At 54.1% G+C, this 16,997-nt stretch overlaps 2 protein-coding genes across 2 annotated transcripts in view; both read left to right on the top strand.

Moving 5' to 3' along the window:
- Positions 1-1,119: 1,119 nt before the first annotated feature.
- Positions 1,120-7,289, top strand: LOC140077577 (THAP domain-containing protein 5-like). Its single transcript, XM_072124849.1, has 2 exons — positions 1,120-1,135; positions 6,628-7,289. Exon 2 carries the CDS (start codon positions 6,649-6,651, stop codon positions 7,021-7,023), a length of 375 nt encoding a protein of 124 aa, XP_071980950.1. The 5' UTR covers positions 1,120-1,135; positions 6,628-6,648; the 3' UTR covers positions 7,024-7,289.
- A 9,572-nt stretch (positions 7,290-16,861) lies between these two features.
- Positions 16,862-16,997, top strand: part of LOC140077563 (uncharacterized) — a 12,993-nt gene continuing 12,857 nt past the window's right edge. Inside the window, exon 1 of the mRNA XM_072124829.1 lies at positions 16,862-16,926. The gene's annotated coding sequence lies outside the window, so the exon portion shown is untranslated. The remainder of the gene's footprint in view (positions 16,927-16,997) is intronic.

The raw sequence follows: 16,997 nt of genomic DNA, 5'->3' as shown, positions 1-16,997 counted from the left end.
TGCAACTTTTTTTGCACCTAAGAGTCTCCCTTTGAAATTCGCCATTGTTTAGTTTTCTAGTGTTCCCTGAGTTATCACCTGAATCTAGATGTGAACGTAAAAAAAAAAGTTGAACATTTTGGCACAAATCTACAGCTGTCCCTGATCAGGCGTCAAAATTGGCTTAGAACTGACTGCGGTTTTGGTTGTGACAGGCAGAACGGGAGGCGAGTATAAGAGGTTCATTGTTTTCATACAGCCCCCCAGACATATGAGATGGGAGGATAAATATGTGTGGGCAGAGCACTAGGACCTGCCTCTACCTGCGCAGCGTCCTGGAGGCTGCAGGAAGGTGAGTATTCAATGTTCTTTATACTGAACTCAATGGGGGACATGTAGTATGGTGTTTCCGCCAGCTTTGTGCCGCTCTCACCGCATGTTCTGCTCTCCGACCTATTTATCAGCTGGCGGTGCCAGAAAAAATGACTCTCTGAAAAGGGGCGTGGCTTTGGCGGAGTGGTAACTCAGACACAATTAATATGTGTCGCAGCCATTTTTGTAAACTGGTGGAAAGTAGACCAAAAGAAATTTGGTCTAGCAGGGAAACAAAACCGCGCTATGGCACTGTTACCTGTTCTCCGACTGTTGGACGCATTTCTGGGGCTCGGGACAGAAAATGGTCTCAGCGCCAGAAATGTATCCGCACGTCTCCACAATATTATACGTGTATCTCCTGTACGAGAGCAGGTCAGTAACAATGCAGACACCGACACTTCATGTAAATGTCCCCCAATACGGTTTCCCAGTTTTTGTGCTAAACTTCGGTGTCTCCGATTATATCCAGGATTATTTCGGTCTTTCTTACAATTGTTGCACACGTGCGTTTTTTACAGACACGTAACATGCAGACCACGGATCGCCTTCTATGGATCTGCAAAAGACAAATGCTACATGGATGACAGAGCATCGCACCACGGATACGTCTGAACGAGCCCTTAGTGCAGAGCATTACTCACTCATCCATTGCTATAGAATCAGAGAGAAAGCGACACAATGAACAAAACCTCTCCTGATCATGTGACACCATAACTCCGCCCATGTGTGATCACATGACTGTGACATCATCTCAGGTCCTGGAGCCTCTGTGTTGGTCGCTGTGAGTTGTGTCTCCATCACCACAAACATCACATGTGCAGGGGGGTAAGTGCTCCACCTCCATCAGATGTGCAGGGGGGGGTAAGTGCTCCACCTCCATCAGATGTGCAGGGGGGGGTAAGTGCTCCACCTCCATCAGATGTGCAGGGGGGGGTAAGTGCTCCACCTCCATCAGATGTGCAGGGGGGGGTAAGTGCTCCACCTCCATCAGATGTGCAGGGGGGGGGGGTAAGTGCTCCACCTCCATCACATGTGCAGGGGGGTAAGTGCTCCACCTCCATCACATGTGCAGGGGGGTAAGTGCTCCACCTCCATCACATGTGCAGGGGGGTAAGTGCTCCACCTCCATCACATGTGCAGGGGGGTAAGTGCTCCACCTCCATCACATGTGCAGGGGGGTAAGTGCTCCACCTCCATCACATGTGCAGGGGGGGGTAAGTGCTCCACCTCCATCACATGTGCAGGGGGGTAAGTGCTCCACCTCCATCACATGTGCAGGGGGGTAAGTGCTCCACCTCCATCACATGTGCAGGGGGGGGGTAAGTGCTCCACCTCTATCACATGTGCAGGGGGTAAGTGCTCCACCTCCATCACATGTGCAGGGGGGGGGTAAGTGCTCCACCTCTATCACATGTGCAGGGGGTAAGTGCTCCACCTCCATCACATGTGCAGGGGGGGGGGTAAGTGCTCCACCTCCATCACATGTGCAGGGGGGGGGGGGTAAGTGCTCCACCTCTATCACATGTGCAGGGGGTAAGTGCTCCACCTCCATCACATGTGCAGGGGGGGGGGTAAGTGCTCCACCTCCATCACATGTGCAGGGGGGGGGGTAAGTGCTCCACCTCTATCACATGTGCAGGGGGGTAAGTGCTCCACCTCCATCACATGTGCAGGGGGGTAAGTGCTCCACCTCCATCACATGTGCAGGGGGGGGTAAGTGCTCCACCTCTATCACATGTGCAGGGGGTAAGTGCTCCACCTCCATCACATGTGCAGGGGGTAAGTGCTCCACCTCCATCACATGTGCAGGGGGGTAAGTGCTCCACCTCCATCACATGTGCAGGGGGGTAAGTGCTCCACCTCCATCACATGTGCAGGGGGGGGGGTAAGTGCTCCACCTCCATCACATGTGCAGGGGGGGGGGGTAAGTGCTCCACCTCCATCACATGTGCAGGGGGGGGGGGTAAGTGCTCCACCTCCATCACATGTGCAGGGGGGGGGGGTAAGTGCTCCACCTCCATCACATGTGCAGGGGGGTAAGTGCTCCACTTCCATCACATGTGCAGGGGGGTAAGTGCTCCACCTCCATCACATGTGCAGGGGGGTAAGTGCTCCACCTCCATCACATGTGCAGGGGGGTAAGTGCTCCACCTCCATCACATGTGCAGGGGGGTAAGTGCTCCACCTCCATCACATGTGCAGGGGGGGGGGGTAAGTGCTCCACCTCCATCACATGTGCAGGGGGGGGGGGTAAGTGCTCCACCTCCATCACATGTGCAGGGGGGGGGGTAAGTGCTCCACCTCCATCACATGTGCAGGGGGGGGGGGTAAGTGCTCCACCTCCATCACATGTGCAGGGGGGGGGGGTAAGTGCTCCACCTCCATCACATGTGCAGGGGGGGGGGTAAGTGCTCCACCTCTATCACATGTGCAGGGGGGTAAGTGCTCCACCTCCATCACATGTGCAGGGGGTAAGTGCTCCACCTCCATCACATGTGCAGGGGGGGGTAAGTGCTCCACCTCTATCACATGTGCAGGGGGTAAGTGCTCCACCTCCATCACATGTGCAGGGGGTAAGTGCTCCACCTCCATCACATGTGCAGGGGGGTAAGTGCTCCACCTCCATCACATGTGCAGGGGGGTAAGTGCTCCACCTCCATCACATGTGCAGGGGGGGGGGTAAGTGCTCCACCTCCATCACATGTGCAGGGGGGGGGGGTAAGTGCTCCACCTCCATCACATGTGCAGGGGGGGGGGTAAGTGCTCCACCTCCATCACATGTGCAGGGGGGGGGGTAAGTGCTCCACCTCCATCACATGTGCAGGGGGGTAAGTGCTCCACTTCCATCACATGTGCAGGGGGGTAAGTGCTCCACCTCCATCACATGTGCAGGGGGGTAAGTGCTCCACCTCCATCACATGTGCAGGGGGGTAAGTGCTCCACCTCCATCACATGTGCAGGGGGGTAAGTGCTCCACCTCTATCACATGTGCAGGGGGGTAAGTGCTCCACCTCCATCACATGTGCAGGGGGGTAAGTGCTCCACCTCCATCACATGTGCAGGAGGGTAAGTGCTCCACCTCCATCACATGTGCAGGGGGGTAAGTGCTCCACCTCCATCACATGTGCAGGGGGGTAAGTGCTCCACCTCCATCACATGTGCAGGGGGGTAAGTGCTCCACCTCCATCACATGTGCAGGGGGGTAAGTGCTCCACCTCCATCACATGTGCAGGGGGGTAAGTGCTCCACCTCCATCACATGTGCAGGGGGGTAAGTGCTCCACCTCCATCACATGTGCAGGGGGGTAAGTGCTCCACCTCTATCACATGTGCAGGGGGGTAAGTGCTCCACCTCCATCACATGTGCAGGGGGGTAAGTGCTCCACCTCCATCACATGTGCAGGAGGGTAAGTGCTCCACCTCCATCACATGTGCAGGGGGGTAAGTGCTCCACCTCCATCACATGTGCAGGGGGGTAAGTGCTCCACCTCCATCACATGTGCAGGGGGGTAAGTGCTCCACCTCCATCACATGTGCAGGGGGGTAAGTGCTCCACCTCCATCACATGTGCAGGGGGGTAAGTGCTCCACCTCCATCACATGTGCAGGGGGGTAAGTGCTCCACCTCCATCACATGTGCAGGGGGGTAAGTGCTCCACCTCCATCACATGTGCAGGGGGGGGGGGTAAGTGCTCCACCTCCATCACATGTGCAGGGGGGGGGGTAAGTGCCCCACCTCTATCACATGTGCAGGGGGTAAGTGCTCCACCTTCATCACATGTGCAGGGGGGTAAGTGCTCCACCTCCATCACATGTGCAGGGGGGGGGGGTAAGTGCTCCACCTCCATCACATGTGCAGGGGGGGGGGTAAGTGCTCCACCTCCATCACATGTGCAGGGGGGTAAGTGCTCCACCTCCATCACATGTGCAGGGGGGGGGGGGGGTAAGTGCCCCACCTCTATCACATGTGCAGGGGGTAAGTGCTCCACCTTCATCACATGTGCAGGGGGGTAAGTGCTCCACCTCCATCACATGTGCAGGGGGGGGGGGGGTAAGTGCTCCACCTCCATCACATGTGCAGGGGGGTAAGTGCTCCACCTCCATCACATGTGCAGGGGGGTAAGTGCTCCACCTCCATCACATGTGCAGGGGGGTAAGTGCTCCACCTCCATCACATGTGCAGGGGGGTAAGTGCTCCACCTCCATCACATGTGCAGGGGGGTAAGTGCTCCACCTCCATCACATGTGCAGGGGGGGGTAAGTGCTCCACCTCCATCACATGTGCAGGGGGGTAAGTGCTCCACCTCCATCACATGTGCAGGGGGGTAAGTGCTCCACCTCCATCACATGTGCAGGGGGGTAAGTGCTCCACCTCCATCACATGTGCAGGGGGGTAAGTGCTCCACCTCCATCACATGTGCAGGGGGGTAAGTGCTCCACCTCCATCACATGTGCAGGGGGGTAAGTGCTCCACCTCCATCACATGTGCAGGGGGGTAAGTGCTCCACCTCCATCACATGTTCAGGGGGGTAAGTGCCCCACCTCTATCACATGTGCAGGGGGTAAGTGCTCCACCTTCATCACATGTGCAGGGGGGTAAGTGCTCCACCTCCATCACATGTGCAGGGGGGGGGGGTAAGTGCTCCACCTCCATCACATGTGCAGGGGGGTAAGTGCTCCACCTCCATCACATGTGCAGGGGGGTAAGTGCTCCACCTCCATCACATGTGCAGGGGGGTAAGTGCTCCACCTCCATCACATGTGCAGGGGGGTAAGTGCTCCACCTCCATCACATGTGCAGGGGGGTAAGTGCTCCACCTCCATCACATGTGCAGGGGGGTAAGTGCTCCACCTCCATCACATGTGCAGGGGGGTAAGTGCTCCACCTCCATCACATGTGCAGGGGGGGTAAGTGCTCCACCTCCATCACATGTGCAGGGGGGTAAGTGCTCCACCTCCATCACATGTGCAGGGGGGTAAGTGCTCCACCTCCATCACATGTGCAGGGGGGTAAGTGCTCCACCTCCATCACATGTGCAGGGGGGTAAGTGCTCCACCTCCATCACATGTGCAGGGGGGTAAGTGCTCCACCTCCATCACATGTGCAGGGGGGTAAGTGCTCCACCTCCATCACATGTGCAGGGGGGTAAGTGCTCCACCTCCATCACATGTGCAGGGGGGGGTAAGTGCTCCACCTCCATCACATGTGCAGGGGGGTAAGTGCTCCACCTCCATCACATGTGCAGGGGGGTAAGTGCTCCACCTCCATCACATGTGCAGGGGGGGGTAAGTGCTCCACCTCCATCACATGTGCAGGGGGGGGTAAGTGCTCCACCTCTATCACATGTGCAGGGGGTAAGTGCTCCACCTCCATCACATGTGCAGGGGGTAAGTGCTCCACCTCCATCACATGTGCAGGGGGGTAAGTGCTCCACCTCCATCACATGTGCAGGGGGGTAAGTGCTCCACCTCCATCACATGTGCAGGGGGTAAGTGCTCCACCTTCATCACATGTGCAGGGGGGTAAGTGCTCCACCTCCATCACATGTGCAGGGGGGGGGGGGGGGGTAAGTGCTCCACCTCCATCACATGTGCAGGGGGGTAAGTGCTCCACCTCCATCACATGTGCAGGGGGGGGGGGGGTAAGTGCTCCACCTCCATCACATGTGCAGGGGGGTAAGTGCTCCACCTCCATCACATGTGCAGGGGGGTAAGTGCTCCACCTCCATCACATGTGCAGGGGGGTAAGTGCTCCACCTCCATCACATGTGCAGGGGGGTAAGTGCTCCACCTCCATCACATGTGCAGGGGGGTAAGTGCTCCACCTCCATCACATGTGCAGGGGGGTAAGTGCTCCACCTCCATCACATGTGCAGGGGGGTAAGTGCTCCACCTCCATCACATGTGCAGGGGGGTAAGTGCTCCACCTCCATCACATGTGCAGGGGGGTAAGTGCTCCACCTCCATCACATGTGCAGGGGGGTAAGTGCTCCACCTCCATCACATGTGCAGGGGGGTAAGTGCTCCACCTCCATCACATGTGCAAGGGGGTAAGTGCTCCACCTCCATCACATGTGCAGGGGGGTAAGTGCTCCACCTCCATCACATGTGCAAGGGGGTAAGTGCTCCACCTCCATCACATGTGCAGGGGGGTAAGTGCTCCACCTCCATCACATGTGCAGGGGGGTAAGTGCTCCTCCTCCATCACATGTGCAGGGGGGTAAGTGCAGGGAAATGCCCAGCACCAAGTAATTTGCTCTTTTTCCATGCTGCAGGAGGTTTCCCATGCGGTGATAATGCCGAGCTGTCTGGTGAACCAGTGCATCAGCAAGACCGGGAAGAAGGGTCAGAGCGGACGAGTCGTCTTACATCCCTTTCCCAAGGATTTTTCCAGAATAAAGTTGTGGCTGACGGGTCAGGTCTTCAGCGATGTGGACGTCATGGCCCAGAAGATCCTGAGCCAAAACAAGACGAACCGCTACCGCCTGTGCTCCCGCCACTTCACCCCGGACTCCTACATCATCAACAGCTGCGGCCGGACTCTGCAGGATAACGCCGCGCCCTCCATCTTTCCCATCGTCAGCGAGGGGGAATCTATCATAGAAGAGACTCTGAAGAAGGGTCGGAAACGGAAGCGAAGCTTCGATGTAGAGACTGTGACCCCCCCATAGTAACGGCTATGAGATGACGGACGAGGAGATCCTACGGGATTCAGAGGTCATAAAGATCGGCTTCTCCAGTACCGGAACGCAGACGGAGTACACACTGTCCAACTCTATCATTGTGTATGAGGACCTGAGGATTTAGAGCCGACACGTCTGGAGGGACATCGGGGTCTTCTCACGTTGAGGGGGTCCCCTACACAGAGCGGAGGAGATCACAACCGGATCGCAAGAATGGAGGTCACTTATACAGCTGGAGGATGCGTCTCCTGGAGCGCCAAATACAGCGCAGCACAGCACTCCACTATCTCCAGCACTCTAATAGAGAGTAGAGTGCAGCGCTCTCGAAGATGGGGAATGGATGCTGCGGATGCTGCAGATGCTGGGTGCAGCGCTCGAGGAATGGGTGCTGCTGATGCTGGGTGCTGCGCTCGAGGAATGGGTGCTGCAGATGCTGGGTGCAGCGCTCGAGGAATGGGTGCTGCAGATGCTGGGTGCAGCGCTCGAGGAATGGGTGCTGCTGATGCTGGGTGCTGCGCTCGAGGAATGGGTGCTGCAGATGCTGGGTGCCGCGCTCGAGGAATGGGTGCTGCTGATGCTGGGTGCAGCGCTCGAGGAATGGGTGCTGCAGATGCTGGGTGCAGCGCTCGAGGAATGGGTGCTGCAGATGCTGGGTGCAGCGCTCGAGGAATGGGTGCTGCTGATGCTGGGTGCCGCGCTCGAGGAATGGGTGCTGCTGATGCTGGGTGCCGCTGATGCTGGGTGCCGCGCTCGAGGAATGGGTGCTGCAGATGCTGGGTGCAGCGCTCGAGGAATGGGTGCAGCTGATGCTGGGTGCAGTGCTCGAGGAATGGGTGCTGCAGATGCTGGGTGCTGCTGATGCTGGGTGCAGTGCTCGAGGAATGGGTGCTGCAGATGCTGGGTGCTGCGCTCGAGGAATGGGTGCTGCAGATGCTGGGTGCTGCGCTCGAGGAATGGGTGCTGCAGATGCTGGGTGCTGCGCTCGAGGAATGGGTGCTGCGCTCGAGGAATGGGTGCTGCAGATGCTGGGTGCTGCAGATGCTGGGTGCTGCGCTCGAGGAATGGGTGCTGCAGATGCTGGGTGCTGCGCTCGAGGAATGGGTGCTGCAGATGCTGGGTGCTGCGCTCGAGGAATGGGTGCTGCAGATGCTGGGTGCAGCGCTCGAGGAATGGGTGCTGCTGATGCTGGGTGCAGTGCTCGAGGAATGGGTGCTGCAGATGCTGGGTGCTGCGCTCGAGGAATGGGTGCTGCTGATGCTGGGTGCTGCGCTCGAGGAATGGGTGCTGCTGATGCTGGGTGCTGCAGATGCTGGGTGCTGCGCTCGAGGAATGGGTGCTGCAGATGCTGGGTGCTGCGCTCGGTTATCTTTGGCAGTCACACAGACAGTACTTGGAGCATCTGGACGCCCTCTCCACCTGCTGCTCCATCAGTTAATGGATAAGGAATCCCTGTTCCCCGGATCAATGTGGGTTCCTCTACTGATCAGATTGTTCTCCCGTCTTGTCCCCCACTCGTTGTGTCCCCCCCTTATACCGTGGAACATGTTTGTTCAGCAAAAATATTAAGATCTTTACTTAGTTTCTCTGTTTTTTGAAGTGACGCGTCCTCCAAAAGAGAACCTGTCAGCAGGTGTGACCGTACAGACTGCAGCCCGTGTTACATGATGTTCCCGGAGACGTGTCCTCTCACTGCTGTGCTCTGCATTCCCTTGCCCCTTTCTATCACTACAGTATTCAACAAGAAACCTGCTGCAGCTTTTACTCAGAGTAGAAGGGAGGGGCTCAGTTTATTGGAGAGAATGCACAGCAGTGCGAGGCACTTAGAGATCCCACAATCCTGGAGTATAAATCCATATGTCACAGTCCTGCTGCTACTAACTAAAGCCCCCGCATCATGTATTATTCAACCGAATGGCTTTGGCTGGAGTGTTCCTTTAAGTGAACAGAGTGGAGGTGCAGTACCATACACAGCCACTGCTCAGCGTCTGGCGCTGTAGAAATCATTTGCTTCTCCTGCCATAGTGTGATAAGAGGAGTACAAGACGGTGGATGATCAATAGAAGACTTAACTTTTAGTGTAAATATCATAAAATGACATAATAACTAAAAAAAAATAAACTCATAATGGAGAACCAGAATAACCAGCGAGAAAAAACGATACACAAAGTGTGTAAAAAATTCCTATCCCCCTGTATACGCACAGAGAAGGTCACCTACCTGTGATTCATGAGGTGTAGCATCACCTAATATGTGCGCTGCTGTAGTAGGGTGTGACCTATGTAGTAGGGGAAGCAGGAGAGGACATCAGACCTATGTAGTAGGGGAAGCAGGAGAGGACATCAGACCTATGTAGTAGGGGAGGCAGGAGAGGACATCAGACCTATGTAGTAGGGGAGCCAGGAGAGTACATCAGACCTATGTAGTAGGGGCGGCAGGAGAGGACATCAGACCTATGTAGTAGGGGGAGCAGGAGAGGACATCAGACCTATGTAGTAGGGGAAGCAGGAGAGGACATCAGACCTATGTAGTAGGGGAAGCAGGAGAGGACATCAGACCTATGTAGTAGGGGAGGCAGGAGAGGACATCAGACCTATGTAGTAGGGGAGGCAGGAGAGGACATCAGACCTATGTAGTAGGGGAGCCAGGAGAGGACATCAGACCTATGTAGTAGGGGCGGCAGGAGAGGACATCAGACCTATGTAGTAGGGGGAGCAGGAGAGGACATCAGACCTATGTAGTAGGGGAAGCAGGAGAGGACATCAGACCTATGTAGTAGGGGAAGCAGGAGATGACATCAGACCTATGTAGTAGGGGAAGCAGGAGAGTACATCAGACCTATGTAGTAGGGGAAGCAGGAGAGGACATCAGACCTATGTAGTAGGGGAAGCAGGAGAGGACATCAGACCTATGTAGTAGGGGAAGCAGGAGAGGACATCGGACCTATGTAGTAGTGGAAGCAGGAGAGGACATCAGACCTATGTAGTAGGGGAAGCAGGAGAGGACATCAGACCTATGTAGTAGGGGAAGCAGGAGAGGACATCAGACCTATGTAGTAGGGGAAGCAGGAGAGGACATCAGACCTATGTAGTAGGGGAAGCAGGAGAGGACATCAGACCTATGTAGTAGGGGAAGCAGGAGAGGACATCAGACCTATGTAGTAGGGGAGGCAGGAGAGTACATCAGACCTATGTAGTAGGGGAAGCAGGAGAGGACATCAGACCTATGTAGTAGGGGAAGCAGGAGAGGACATCAGACCTATGTAGTAGGGGAAGCAGGAGAGGACATCAGACCTATGTAGTAGGGGAAGCAGGAGAGGACATCAGACCTATGTAGTAGGGGAAGCAGGAGAGGACATCAGACCTATGTAGTAGGGGAAGCAGGAGAGGACATCAGACCTATGTAGTAGGGGAAGCAGGAGAGGACATCAGACCTATGTAGTAGGGGAAGCAGGAGAGGACATCAGACCTATGTAGTAGGGGAAGCAGGAGAGGACATCAGACCTATGTAGTAGGGGAAGCAGGAGAGGACATCAGACCTATGTAGTAGGGGAAGCAGGAGAGGACATCAGACCTATGTAGTAGGGGAAGCAGGAGAGGACATCAGACCTATGTAGTAGGGGAAGCAGGAGAGGACATCAGACCTATGTAGTAGGGGAAGCAGGAGAGGACATCAGACCTATGTAGTAGGGGAAGCAGGAGAGGACATCAGACCTATGTAGTAGGGGAAGCAGGAGAGGACATCAGACCTATGTAGTAGGGGAAGCAGGAGAGGACATCAGACCTATGTAGTAGGGGAAGCAGGAGAGGACATCAGACCTATGTAGTAGGGGAAGCAGGAGAGGACATCAGACCTATGTAGTAGGGGAAGCAGGAGAGGACATCAGACCTATGTAGTAGGGGAGGCAGGAGAGGACATCAGACCTATGTAGTAGGGGAGGCAGGAGAGGACATCAGACCTATGTAGTAGGGGAAGCAGGAGAGGACATCAGACCTATGTAGTAGGGGAAGCAGGAGAGGACATCAGACCTATGTAGTAGGGGGAGCAGGAGAGGACATCAGACCTATGTAGTAGGGGAGGCAGGAGAGGACATCAGACCTATGTAGTAGGGGAGGCAGGAGAGGACATCAGACCTATGTAGTAGGGGAAGCAGGAGAGGACATCAGACCTATGTAGTAGGGGAAGCAGGAGAGGACATCAGACCTATGTAGTAGGGGAGGCAGGAGAGGACATCAGACCTATGTAGTAGGGGAAGCAGGAGAGTACATCTGACCTATGTAGTAGGGGAAGCAGGAGAGGACATCAGACCTATGTAGTAGGGGAAGCAGGAGAGGACATCAGACCTATGTAGTAGGGAAGCAGGAGAGGACATCAGACCTATGTAGTAGGGGAAGCAGGAGAGGACATCAGACCTATGTAGTAGGGGAAGCAGGAGAGGACATCAGACCTATGTAGTAGGGGAAGCAGGAGAGGACATCAGACCTATGTAGTAGGGGAAGCAGGAGAGGACATCAGACCTATGTAGTAGGGGAAGCAGGAGAGGACATCAGACCTATGTAGTAGGGGAAGCAGGAGAGGACATCAGATGTATAGCATGAAAACCTGCAGCAGATGAAATAGAAACCACTTACCTTTATACCGGATCTGTGCGTGGGGCGTGGCAGATAATAGCCCCCTGTGTGTGCGGAGGGGTGAGGAGTGCTCCGGTACACGGTCAGCAATGTGATCCTTACATCTTACCTCTCACCACAAGAGTCCATTCCGGGAAGGTGATCGGAGTGAACCAAGAGCCTGAACGGTGAAGTGCCCGGATGTGGTGCCAGAGGAGCACGATACCAGCCAAGTGTCGCCATCGCAATACATAACACTGGCTGCAGAGAGCACAGAGCACAGCAGTGTGAGGGCTGATTACACATCTCTCCAGGGACAATACATGACACTGGCTGCAGAGAGCACAGAGCACAGCAGTGTGAGGTCTGATTACACATCTCTCCAGGGACAATACATAACACTGGCTGCAGAGAGCACAGAGCACAGCAGTGTGAGGTCTGATTACACATCTCTATAGGGACAGTACATAACACTGGCTGCAGAGAGCACAGAGCACAGCAGTGTGAGGACTGATTACACATCTCTCCAGGGACAATACATAACACTGGCTGCAGAGAGCACAGCAGTGTGAGGTCTGATTACACATCTCTCCAGGGACAATACATAACACTGGCTGCAGAGAGCACAGAGCACAGCAGTGTGAGGTCTGATTACACATCTCTCCAGGGATTATACATAGCACTGGCTGCAGAGAACACAGAGCACAGCAGTGTGAGGTCTGATTACACATCTCTCCAGGGACAATACATAACACTGGCTGCAGAGAACACAGAGCACAGCAGTGTGAGGTCTGATTACACATCTCTCCAGGGACAATACATAACACTGGCTGCAGAGAGCACAGAGCACAGCAGTGTGAGGTCTGATTACACATCTCTCCAGGGACAATACATAACACTGGCTGCAGAGAGCACAGTGCACAGCAGTGTGAGGTCTGATTACACATCTCTCCAGGGACAATACATAACACTGGCTGCAGAGAAAACAGAGCACAGCAGTGTGAGGTCTGATTACACATCTCTCCAGGGACAATACATAACACTGGCTGCAGAGAGCACAGCAGTGTGAGGTCTGATTACACATCTCTCCAGGGACAATACATAACACTGGCTGCAGAGAGCACAGAGCACAGCAGTGTGAGGTCTGATTACACATCTCTCCAGGGACAATACATGACACTGGCTGCAGAGAGCACAGCAGTGTGAGGGCTGATTACACATCTCTCCAGGGACAATACATGACACTGGCTGCAGAGAGCACAGAGCACAGCAGTGTGAGGTCTGATTACACATCTCTCCAGGGACAATACATAACACTGGCTGCAGAGAGCACAGAGCACAGCAGTGTGAGGTCTGATTACACATCTCTATAGGGACAGTACATAACACTGGCTGCAGAGAGCACAGAGCACAGCAGTGTGAGGACTGATTACACATCTCTCCAGGGACAATACATAACACTGGCTGCAGAGAGCACAGCAGTGTGAGGTCTGATTACACATCTCTCCAGGGACAATACATAACACTGGCTGCAGAGAGCACAGAGCACAGCAGTGTGAGGTCTGATTACACATCTCTCCAGGGATTATACATAGCACTGGCTGCAGAGAACACAGAGCACAGCAGTGTGAGGTCTGATTACACATCTCTCCAGGGACAATACATAACACTGGCTGCAGAGAACACAGAGCACAGCAGTGTGAGGTCTGATTACACATCTCTCCAGGGACAATACATAACACTGGCTGCAGAGAGCACAGAGCACAGCAGTGTGAGGTCTGATTACACATCTCTCCAGGGACAATACATAACACTGGCTGCAGAGAGCACAGTGCACAGCAGTGTGAGGTCTGATTACACATCTCTCCAGGGACAATACATAACACTGGCTGCACAGAGCACAGCAGTGTGAGGTCTGATTACACATCTCTCCAGGGACAATACATAACACTGGCTGCAGAGAAAACAGAGCACAGCAGTGTGAGGTCTGATTACACATCTCTCCAGGGACAATACATAACACTGGCTGCAGAGAGCACAGCAGTGTGAGGTCTGATTACACATCTCTCCAGGGACAATACATAACACTGGCTGCAGAGAGCACAGAGCACAGCAGTGTGAGGTCTGATTACACATCTCTCCAGGGACAATACATAACACTGGCTGCAGAGAGCACAGAGCACAGCAGTGTGAGGTCTGATTACACATCTCTCCAGGGACAATACATAACACTGGCTGCAGAGAGCACAGTGCACAGCAGTGTGAGGTCTGATTACACATCTCTCCAGGGACAATACATAACACTGGCTGCACAGAGCACAGCAGTGTGAGGTCTGATTACACATCTCTCCAGGGACAGTACATAACACTGGCTGCAGGGAGCACAGAGCACAGCAGTGTGAGGTCTGATTACACATCTCTCCAGGGACTATACATAACACTGGCTGCAGAGAGCACAGAGCACAGCAGTGTGAGGTCTGATTACACATCTCTCCAGGGACAATACATAACACTGGCTGCAGAGAGCACAGAGCACAGCAGTGTGAGGTCTGATTACACATCTCTCCAGGGACAATACATAACACTGGCTGCAGAGAGCACAGAGCACAGCAGTGTGAGGTCTGATTACACATCTCTCCAGGGACAATACATAACACTGGCTGCAGAGAGCACAGAGCACAGCAGTGTGAGGTCTGATTACACATCTCTCCAGGGACAATACATAACACTGGCTGCAGAGAGCACAGAGCACAGCAGTGTGAGGTCTGATTACACATCTCTCCAGGGACAATACATAACACTGGCTGCAGAGAGCACAGAGCACAGCAGTGTGAGGTCTGATTACACATCTCTCCAGGGACAATACATAACACTGGCTGCAGAGAGCACAGTGCACAGCAGTGTGAGGTCTGATTACACATCTCTCCAGGGACAATACATAACACTGGCTGCACAGAGCACAGCAGTGTGAGGTCTGATTACACATCTCTCCAGGGACAGTACATAACACTGGCTGCAGGGAGCACAGAGCACAGCAGTGTGAGGTCTGATTACACATCTCTCCAGGGACTATACATAACACTGGCTGCAGAGAGCACAGAGCACAGCAGTGTGAGGTCTGATTACACATCTCTCCAGGGACAATACATAACACTGGCTGCAGAGAGCACAGAGCACAGCAGTGTGAGGTCTGATTACACATCTCTCCAGGGACAATACATAACACTGGCTGCAGAGAGCACAGAGCACAGCAGTGTGAGGTCTGATTACACATCTCTCCAGGGACAATACATAACACTGGCTGCAGAGAGCACAGAGCACAGCAGTGTGAGGTCTGATTACACATCTCTCCAGGGACAATACATAACACTGGCTGCAGAGAGCACAGAGCACAGCAGTGTGAGGTCTGATTACACATCTCTCCAGGGACAATACATAACACTGGCTGCAGAGAGCACAGAGCACAGCAGTGTGAGGTCTGATTACACATCTCTCCAGGGACAATACATAACACTGGCTGCAGAGAGCACAGAGCACAGCAGTGTGAGGTCTGATTACACATCTCTCCAGGGACAGTACATAACACTGGCTGCACAGAGCACAGTAGTGTGAGGACTGATTACACATCTCTCCAGGGACAGTACATAACACTGGCTGCAGAGAGCACAGAGCACAGCAGTGTGAGGACTGATTACACATCTCTCCAGGGACAATACATAACACTGGCTGCAGAGAGCACAGAGCACAGCAGTGTGAGGACTGATTACACATCTCTCCAGGGACAGTACATAACACTGGCTGCAGAGAGCACAGAGCACAGCAGTGTGAGGACTGATTACACATCTCTCCAGGGACAATACATAACACTGGCTGCAGAGAGCACAGAGCACAGCAGTGTGAGGTCTGATTACACATCTCTCCAGGGACAATACATAACACTGGCTGCAGAGAGCACAGAGCGCAGCAGTGTGAGGTCTGATTACACATCTCTCCAGGGACAGTACATAACACTGGCTGCAGAGAGCACAGAGCACAGCAGTGTGAGGTCTGATTACACATCTCTCCAGGGACAATACATAACACTGGCTGCAGAGAGCACAGAGCGCAGCAGTGTGAGGTCTGATTACACATCTCTCCAGGGACAATACATAACACTGGCTGCAGAGAGCACAGAGCGCAGCAGTGTGAGGTCTGATTACACATCTCTCCAGGGACAGTACATAACACTGGCTGCAGAGGGCACAGAGCACAGCAGTGTGAGGTCTGATTACACATCTCTCCAGGGACAATACATAACACTGGCTGCAGAGTGCACAGAGCACAGCAGTGTGAGGTCTGATTACACATCTCTCCAGGGACAATACATAACACTGGCTGCAGAGAGCACAGAGCACAGCAGTATGAGGTCTGATTACACATCTCTCCAGGGACAACACATAACACTGGCTGCAGAGAGCATAGAGCACAGCAGTGTGAGGTCTGATTACACATCTCTCCAGGAACAATACATAACACTGGCTGCAGAGAGCACAGAGCACAGCAGTGTGAGGTCTGATTACACATCTCTCCAGGGACAATACATAACACTGGCTGCAGAGAGCACAGAGCACAGCAGTGTGAGGTCTGATTACACATCTCTCCAGGGACAATACATAACACTGGCTGCAGAGAGCACAGAGCACAGCAGTGTGAGGTCTGATTACACATCTCTCCAAGGACCATACATAATACTGGCTGCACAGAGCACAGCAGTGTGAGGTCTGATTACACAACTCTCCAGGGACAATACATAACACTGGCTGCAGAGAGCACAGAGCACAGCAGTGTGAGGACACGGCCCCAGTGCTGAACTCCTAAACTACAAATCCATATCACAGTCCTGCTGCTCCTAAAAACATACATGATGTTACTATGTGACTGTGCCTTACACTGGATGTAGAGAGCACAGAGCACAGCAGTGTGAGATAATGCTCCAGTGCACACAGACACGCCATATCATCTATAGGCGCCGTCCCCTGACTGCTCTCCGGGTGTGGGCTTTTATAGCGGGGTCCCGCACCATGGACCCCCTGCATTACACACAGTGTACGAGGCCTGGAGTCCCCTCTCATGACTTCCGGTCACGTGCCTCTCGCTCCTTTCCCGCCCTCGGCTCCGCGGGTTTCCTCTTCTTCTAGGTTTTTGTACCGTGTCGGCTGCCGTAGTCCTTCGCGTCGCCACGTCGCTTAGCAACAGGGCGTCAACAGGTGTCCGATCTTATACAGAGAAGACTGCGTATAACACGGTGCGTGCGGACACATGGCCACTGCTGGTCTCATATTCAGCCATTTAAGATTTCACACCAACACTGACAGG

This window comes from Engystomops pustulosus, chromosome 9 (genome assembly GCF_040894005.1).
Source record: "Engystomops pustulosus chromosome 9, aEngPut4.maternal, whole genome shotgun sequence".
Lineage (NCBI taxonomy): Eukaryota > Metazoa > Chordata > Amphibia > Anura > Leptodactylidae > Engystomops > Engystomops pustulosus.
Note: the sequence above shows the minus strand (reverse complement) of the source record. Positions and strands in the feature narration are given on the sequence as shown.